Genomic DNA, 9,111 nt, shown 5'->3' with positions numbered 1-9,111 from the left:
CTACTGCCAGTAGGAACACACAGCTGTACGCATACTGTGGTAGAGGGGATTGGTGTTGTGATTTCATTGGCTAACTTATTGCCCCGCGCTTAATTCAAAGTTCTTAGATTATACACATTTCTCTAAATAAACTATTTGGTAAAGTTATTTTGACCAAAATAGGTAATAAAATATTGAGTTTTTATAAATCTATCGCTTGTACAGTGACAACACCGGAAAAATTGAGTTTGCTAGTCGTAGTATCCCCCTCTCAACAACTATGGTGAGGGGAAGGATCGATTAGTGCTTTGGATGTTGTGGTGTTGGCAGCAGTGTCGGAAAATTCTCTGGGTGAACAGGTGTTTCCAATGTTTTGATTCTGTCTGAGTGCATTTGGTGTTGAATGAAGTTACATTAAAACATTGCTACTGTGGATTTTATCTTATTCTAGGTATGTTTCAACCAAAGTGTTTATGTTTTCTTTAAAATTAATGCCAAGCTCTCCGATGAAGTCGTAGTGCTACTCACCGGTTGTGGTTAGGTTATGCCTGTCTAGAGATGCCACTTTATGTTAGTGACACTTTCAACTAGTTGTAAACTTTTTCACTTTTCTAAAGTTAATCCCTTAAACACCGTTGTACCTTAGTTAATTTATAAAACTCATTCTTCTGTACCTCAGTAATATACCTTAGTTTTACCATTGGAAGACCACACTTATCCATCTCTTGCATTAGGCATAGCCCTGTTTGGTACAAATTAGGCTATTAGGTCTGATACACCCTTTGCATATCCATTTGTTTTATATTGTTATCAGGTAGGCCTACAGACTACTTAATAGTGTGATTAATTGATGGTTAAATGTCAAATCACATCTGGGTCCAGTATAAGTTAAGTTAGGCTAACTTAGCCTGTAACTGTTTACAACCCTGGACCACCTCCCCAGTCCCAAGATTTAACTTACATTGATTGAGTGGGATTCTTGGTGTTGTTGATGGCTACTGGCATTGTAGGCCTATTACAACGTATCCTAGACCCATGTATTAAAATTCAGGAAATGTTTATGATTCCGTATTTCAAACTAAGTTAGGCTAGGTTCTACTTTATTCAATTGTGAAAGTGTATATCTTTAAAAAACATTAAGACAACAAGAAAAGAAGTTCTCATAGGCCTAAGTTAATGCATTTATACATAGCATAAGTTTGAGTACTAAGTGAAGGCTCATATAAAGCGGATTATAACCCTGCTCTGTCCTAAAGTTTAAACTCAGTGAAAGAGAGTTTACCTTAGCATAATATATTTTTCATATTAGGCCTACTGGTTGGTAAGCTACCTTCTTTTTGTAAAACATTTCATCACTTCTCTTTATTTAACTGCCATCATCATCATTACCTAAAGAATTTGTTAAATGATTTGAATATTTTGTTGTTATATGAATCAAAATCTGACCGGCAGAACTCAGGCAGTTCAAATTCCTTTCATTGATGACAACAACTGTTCAAAATCTGCATTTTCACCTCCCCTAGCAATCACTGCAGGGGTTCCCTAGGGCTCGGTGCTTGGTCCAGTCTTATTCATCCTTTTTATTAATGACCTGCCAAGTTGTGTGCCTGAATCTGTGGGTAGGGTATGTTTGTTTCCTGATGACACCTCATTGTCGTTGTCTGCAGCATGCGTGCGCGACCTCAGGATGAAAGCAATTGGTCGAATCAGCTCAATATTACGGTTTAGCTGCAATAACTTGTTTTTAAACAGTGCCAAAACTCAAATGATCAAATCTCATATCAGAAACAAAGAAAACACAGCACCCCTGGCAATTTTCATAGACAACAATCATTTTATTCCGTCCTGTTTAGAAACTAAGTTCCTGTGCGTTCACATCGACACCCAGTTGAAATTCACACACCTCTAAGATTATGTTTGTAATAAATTGAGTTCTAATATATTCTAATTAAGAAATTTGGCAACATTTTTGGACTCTAAAGTTCTAGTGATGGCTTACTACGGACTGGTTTTTCCTTTTCTTTCATATGCAGTTGCAGTTTGGGGACGTGAGTGTATAATTCTAAAAGAGTTTTTTTTTTACTAAGTTATATACAAAAGAAAGCCATCAGAACAGTTTTTAAGAAGTGTCGTACATTTTCCTGTAAAACACTTTTTGCTAACTACAAAATTCTTACTTTTCCCTCCATCTATATCTTAAACTGTTTTGTATTTGTTAAGAAAAATATCGACCTTTTTCAAAATCTGTCTCACCCTATCTCCTATGGTTTGAGAAGCCGGTCTGATTTAGACATTCCAAAACACAAACTTTTGTTTAAAGTTGAGCTACAACTTAGTTCTTCAATAAAGAATTTTCGCTTTTACTTAGCGTAATTTATGACATAAGTAGGCCTATGAAAACTAAATAGAAAAATTATGTGCTGGGTGAATTGTGTAGGCCTAATAATATTTTTGTGCATTAGAAATCATTTTTAGAAATCACAGTAGGCCTATTGCCATGCATGTCGCTCTCTATGAACTAGGCCTAATATAGATAGAATGTAAGTCGCTGGGTCATAGTAGCCCAGGTTTGTTACTAGGTGGCGTTCGCAGACGCGTCCACTAAATTGAGAGGAGTCGCTAGGGCACAATTTCAAATAGATAAAATATTGTGTAGAGATACATTTTAGAGTGATAAAATAGTTACAAAATGTTTCTCAGTGAAGAGGAACAATAGCCTATGTCAAAAACACAGACAATTTTATGTTTGTTTATTATCCATTTCTGTTCTAATATCCGTGATAAAAGTCACAATAATTAATTAAACTCAACAGCTGATCTTATGCCTTTGTTTTCGTCCCAAATACTGCTACGGTACCATAAGGATTACATTGAAACTTTGAAGATGAGGCAGATTCCTTGGAGAATTTTTTAACAACATGCGTTTTTAGCACTCACTGATATGGTCTTTAGCACCATGCAAAATTTGAAAACAATTGGTTTTGCCGTCTAGGAGGAGTTTGCGTATTAAGAATTGCATAAGAGTCGACGTATAAGAGCTTCGCTCACTCCGCTCAAAAATAATTATTGATGTGTATTAATTTGAAAAGGCGTTAATCACTAGCCATTTGAAAGGAGTCTAAACAAGTGGACCTTTTAAAAAGGCAGTTTACAATTCTAGGGACAATTCATACAGCATACATAGGCTACCAAGGGCCTAATGTTTATGAACAGAGTCTCACTTTAACAATTACGTAATATATTTATACAATAAATCTGAAACTGTCCACCTCCTGAAATTTAATTCATACAAAAGATATGAACACAAATATTGAAACATGTTTATTTCTTAACAGCTTCTCGAAGGGGCGTAAGGTACTGGTCAGGGCTTCAAGTACACGGGTCTTGAATTATCCTTTAGTTTTAAAAAGCATGTAAATTTTGGTGTTTTGTTTTACCAGTAAATTGTTAAAAACGCTTGGGAATTTTACTTTGATGTAATTGACAACGATGTTGGTATCAACCTCTGGTTTCTTCATACTAACCGTAATTAATGTTGCGTAATGTTTTTTTATTTTCGAATCCAATCCCTTCTAAGAATAGCGTTATTAGGTAGATTTACAATGTATCAGATCTTCTCTTATATTACCAGGATCTATTAATTTAAAAGATTATTTGATAGTTTCAATAGGCCCACTCTAAAATTTTGTAAATCTCAACCGCTCACTGTTTTCTAAGTAGTAAACCTACAGCTGAACTTCTGAGACATTTCTGTAAGAATGAAGCTGAACAATCAACTGTGCAGTAGGTCAACTATGTACAACTGTGGGAAAATGTGCAATAAATTGTTATTCAAAAAGGCCATAGATGGACAATTGTCGTAGAAATCGTGGGAGCGGAAGTGATTTAGATAACAGAACAGTTAATTATTCCATGGGAAACCTAAGATAATATGCTGTTTTATCTTGGCCTTGCCAATGGGCATTGTTTCTTGGGAATTTTTCCTCAGATCCTTTTTCCGCTGAAAGCTGAACACAGTCCAGTTTCTATTTTGGTTCATCTTTTTAAGAATAAATTTCTGTAAGTAGTTAAATTGTTTTTTACTCCTTTAAGGAATTAAGGTACTGTCCAAGCACGTGATAATGTGGACTCTAACGTTTTGGTAAATTATTCTCGGATCACTGCTTGTGGGCCTATTTCCCTTGTGGAGAGATGTTATGCTCTCTAATGATTAGGGTAATATGGAACGAACCTCTTACAGTTTTAATCTGTTGACAGTTGATATAACAAACTATAGATTGTTGTTAAATGTTATAATTAAAGTGTTTTTTTTTCAGTCACGTTTTTGTGAACAATGAGCACTCTGTTACTACTGACTTACCTGTAATAATGAAGATCAAGAAGAGACTTATCTCCTAAAATACTCTACAGGATGCCTCATCAGTACGGAATGGCAGTCAGCCTCTTGTCACCGGTTGAACGTTACTATCGCCCTGAAGACCAGCGACAGCGACTAACGAGAGATGCGATGGAAAAGTATCTGCGGGAGCGAAGTGACATGGTCATCGTCATCCTACACGCCAAAGTAGCACAAAAATCCTATGGAAATGAAAAGAGGTTTTTCTGTCCCCCGCCTTGTATCTACTTGTATGGGGAAGGCTGGCGGCTAAGACAAGAGAAGCTGCTACGGACCGGAGAGTCCGACCAAGCCGCTCAACTGTGTGCGTTTATCGGTATTGGCAATTCCGACCAAGACATGCAGCAGCTAGATTTAAACAACGGTAAACAGTATTGTGCCGCTAAAACTCTGTACATATCGGACTCAGATAAGCGAAAACATTTCATGCTCTCTGTAAAAATGTTCTACGGCAACGGCCACGACATAGGTGTCTTTCACAGTAAGCGCATCAAAGTGATTTCAAAACCGTCCAAGAAAAAGCAATCGTTGAAAAACGCCGATCTTTGCATAGCCAGTGGTACTAAAGTCGCTTTGTTTAATAGACTGCGATCTCAAACGGTGAGCACACGATATTTGCACGTGGAGAACGGAAATTTCCACGCAAGTTCCACTCAGTGGGGAGCGTTCACTATTCATTTGCTGGACGACGACGAGAGTGAAAGTGAAGAGTTTAGTGTTCGCGACGGTTACGTTCACTACGGCAGCACGGTTAAACTAGTGTGTAGTGTAACAGGTATGGCTCTCCCTAGGTTAATTATTCGGAAAGTAGACAAGCAGATGGCACTGTTAGAAGCTGACGACCCGGTCTCCCAGCTGCACAAGTGCGCCTTCTACATGAAGGATACAGAGAGAATGTACCTGTGTCTGTCACAAGAGAGGATCATCCAGTTCCAGGCGACTCCGTGCCCCAAGGAACCCAACAAGGAGATGATCAACGATGGCGCGTGTTGGACTATTATCAGTACTGATAAGGCGGAGTATCAGTTCTACGAGGGAATGGGCCCTGTGAGAGACCCTGTGACTCCTGTTCCTGTGGTTCACAGTCTGCACCTGAATGGAGGCGGAGACGTAGCTATGCTGGAGCTGTCTGGAGAGAACTTCACACCTAACCTGCAAGTGTGGTTTGGGGATGTCGAGGCCGAGACTATGTACAGGTTAGTTTAGTTTAAGAAAGGATGGATTTTGGTTGGTTGATAGAGATTAAAGAGAAAAGTAGTAGGCCTACTGTACATGTTATTTGAATCTTTAAAAACATTGTGCACGCTTGTGTTTATAAAGGTCCTAAAAACTCGTTAGTTAACATTTTATATAGACATAATGAAAGTCCCAGTTAGTTAGATTTCACTAAAATACCGATTTAAGTTTAATTAGCTTTGACGCCTAGGAGGCAACTACTGTGGTAAGCTTTACCATTTAAAATAAAACTACTGAGTGTGAGACCGATCGAATTGGACCAAACTTACTCAGAGTAACTTATTGCAAGTGTCTAATCCTATTTTAATTGGATATGTCCTACCTAAGAATATGTCAATGCCTATTTAGGACCTGTTTCTTGTCTTGTATTGGTTATTATCAGGGTATTATTAGTCTTAGCTAAAAACATCTGCAATACACACCTTAAGGAAATTACTATTTAAAAACATTCTGAGGTGTACAAGAAATAATGGCGTATGAAACAAGCAAATTTAATTTCAATACGTTTTACATATTATTAACAAGTTTGATATACAATCCACCAAACAAGTCAAATTTACCACTGACATTTTCTTCTTGTCCCAGGTGCCAAGAGAGCATGCTGTGTGTTGTTCCTGACATCTCATCGTTCCGAGGGGAGTGGCTGTGGGTCCGACAGCCAACTCAGGTCCCTGTCTCGCTAGTGAGGAACGACGGCATCATCTACGCGACGGGACTGACATTCACATATACCCCTGAGCCAGGTCCACGCTCGCACTGTCCCCCAGCAGACGACATCATGCGAGGAGCCACTAACCATAGTCACGCGGACAGACTGCCTGCCATCACAGACATGCCATGGAACCAGCCACAGGGGATTTAGTTAGTGGACTCATTTAAGGTTACAGTGTTTTCTACCTTACCCATCCTTCTGTTCCAGGTATATAGTATTATGTGGGTTTTTAAACCTTTCGAAAATTAAATTCATTTTTTATTCTGGCTCACTCAAATTCAACATGAAATAACTCATTGTTGACCCATCCACTAGCTGTTAAGCCAGGTTTTCCTATAAGCGGGTTTGGAACGCGCAGAGCGGAGGAGTGATTTTATAGGTCATCCGCTTTACTTCTAGGAAAAAAGAACCATTAAATTACCTTAGACAAGAGGAGAGCTTACTTCGCACTCTCTTTTTGCGCCTAGCTTTTACCCAGCTTTTACATGACCTGTCATACCCAAGGGTCTTATAATACCCAACGTGTTAAGTCAAAATTCCCTTTTTAACATGGCTTTTTATCTGAACGGTAAAAATCACTTAGGTATATTAAAACAAAATGAGCATAGGGTTCAGTTACATAAATCATTTACATCTGTTTGGATTTAGATCGAAAAGTAATTTTTGTTTGAAATTGAATTTGTTTTCATTGCTCTTGAGACAACAACGCTATCAAGGTTCGTATTTTAAACTGAATACGAGTGCTAGGCAAGTGTAGAATGGAGTAAGATAATCTGTGCAGTTTTTGTTACTGTCAGCTGTTATTTCAGCTGAGAACATTTTATTGAAATCCCAATGATCAAGAACAGCTGGGTCCACTTTGGAATTATCGATTAGCTACTAACTTTTCTCAGGATCGAACCTGCAAACTGTTGATTGTCAGACGAGCATTATAACCACTCAGCTAGTTGACTGTAACAATTAAAAATTTAAAGTGGGGGAAAAACATATTAAATTAGACGTATTTGGCTTTTGATGGTGTTATTAAATTTGGTTTCATCCTAAAAAACTAAACACTGTCCAAGCCAAAAAAATTTATATACACTCTGTTTATTGCTTTGTAATTAAAAGTGATTTATGGACAAAACTAAAACTTACATCATTTACGGATCACAAAGTGGTGTAGTTTTGTGTTCAGGGTCTCTAGATCCTTTTGTACATAAGTTCTCAGGTTGCTTAAATGAATAAATAGTAGGATGATGAAAAGATGAATACAGTACCGAGAGCCTACTGTAAACAAAATACAACTATCGTAAGTATTGTGATTTTACGCATTTTAATTATTTAGGATAATCAATTAACAATTTAGAAGCAATTTAATTGTTTCAAAAAACATTGTATGATAGATAGCTCATGTTATACACAGCACAAATTGGCAAAATAACGACCTAGTTGTAGGTGTTGATAGTATTTCTCTGTACATAATATCTTTACTTAGCAGACTGTAGACTTTAGAGATGATATTGTAAAAGATAATTAAATTTGTATATTTTTGTACATAACGTTTTCAATGTTTGTGGTGTTCTATTTATACTCATTATTTATACCTTGACTTACTTTGTTTATTGTTTTTATTCTTTACAAAAAGTATGCCTATATTTTGAAATTTTTTAATTGAAAGAATCTTATGGTTTTAACCGTGTGTTATGTTTGTGTAATTTGTGTTGCATTTACTATTTTGTATGTGATGTATGATTTGACTGTGAAAAGATATTGTTTTAATTAAATGTAAACTTTGCATATGTCACTTTAGTTTCATATTTAGAAAATAATTTGGGATATATTTATATGTGTATATTGATGATTTATTTTTGCAGTTATTGTCAGAAGATTTGGTATTAGACTATTTGATTTCTCATTTCCCACAAACAATTATGTTGATCAGCCTAAATGAAGTAGAATTAATATCAAAAATAGGTTTGTAATTTAAATAGTGTTATTTAATTTTTTAAACTTTAAAAGAGATAAACAGAAATCTGACACTTGATGTATTGTAAATATTCTCGTAAGTTTTATAAATATCAAATATGGATGCTTTTATTTGTATATAAATCAAGTGCTCATCAGTTTTTAATATAGTTTGCTCATGAAAAATTAAGTGTAAGACATTTATTTTAATAATTTTGTCATTGAAAACAAATGTTTTTCCCTACTAAAATGGCGGCGTACATGACCTTTCTATTGTAGGCCTATATCTTATACAAATCACCAAAGTTCTAGATAGTTTTTATTCTTTTGTAATAAACTATGTAGTCACAAAGAATTTACGAACACATTTCAAAGTCATATTTTCTATTGCTAATTAAACTAATATTATCGATTTATATTTCACTTATATTTTATCACCTACTTCTTGTTAAAAGCTCCTTCAATTAGTGAATAGTTTGTTCTTGTTTATACCTTGCTTACTGCCCTCTTCTCTCCCCCTCCATTCTTTTAACTATTCCAAGCTTCTAGAGTGGTTTTTTTCAAGTAAGAGCCGTTAGTGTATTGCTTCTTAGTTTGTGTGTATTGCTTCTTAGTTTGTGTACGCTGCAATAAGGCTCCTCGCCGCTTACAGGGATGATTTGTAAACAGAATTTTGCCATTTGCAGCTCTTTAGTTGACATGCACACTTTGCTGTGTGTCTTCATATTTTTATAAATTATTGAATCTCCTGCCGATTGCGTTAATATCAATGATATGTAATGTAGTTTGACTGTAAGAAACATATTGGCTGCAGACTTTTATTGCCAGATGATTGAAGTTT

General features: G+C 36.2%; 1 protein-coding gene across 1 annotated transcript; it reads left to right on the top strand.

The window, feature by feature from the left end:
* The first annotated feature begins 123 nt into the window (after positions 1–123).
* LOC129001428 (suppressor of hairless protein-like) lies at positions 124–8,678 on the top strand. The gene is made up of 3 exons (XM_054428686.1): positions 124–430; positions 4,296–5,571; positions 6,197–8,678. Exons 2-3 carry the CDS (start codon positions 4,391–4,393, stop codon positions 6,471–6,473), a joined length of 1,458 nt encoding a protein of 485 aa, XP_054284661.1. The 5' UTR covers positions 124–430; positions 4,296–4,390; the 3' UTR covers positions 6,474–8,678.
* Positions 8,679–9,111: the final 433 nt, after the last annotated feature.

The sequence above is a fragment of the Macrosteles quadrilineatus genome, unplaced genomic scaffold, assembly GCF_028750875.1.
Source record: "Macrosteles quadrilineatus isolate MER2022 unplaced genomic scaffold, UCM_ALF_1.0 Scaffold_8__2_contigs__length_117827958, whole genome shotgun sequence".
Classification (NCBI taxonomy): Eukaryota; Metazoa; Arthropoda; class Insecta; order Hemiptera; family Cicadellidae; genus Macrosteles; species Macrosteles quadrilineatus.
This window is presented reverse-complemented; position numbering and strand designations above follow the sequence as displayed.

Bases quoted from the DNA above. Each gene is read 5' to 3' on its own strand.
- LOC129001428 (XM_054428686.1), top strand. From the start codon at position 4,391: ATGCCTCATCAGTACGGAATGGCAGTCAGCCTCTTGTCACCGGTTGAA. The intron at 5,572-6,196 runs GTTAGTTTAGTT...TTCTTGTCCCAG, and splicing joins GAGGCCGAGACTATGTACAG to GTGCCAAGAGAGCATGCTGT.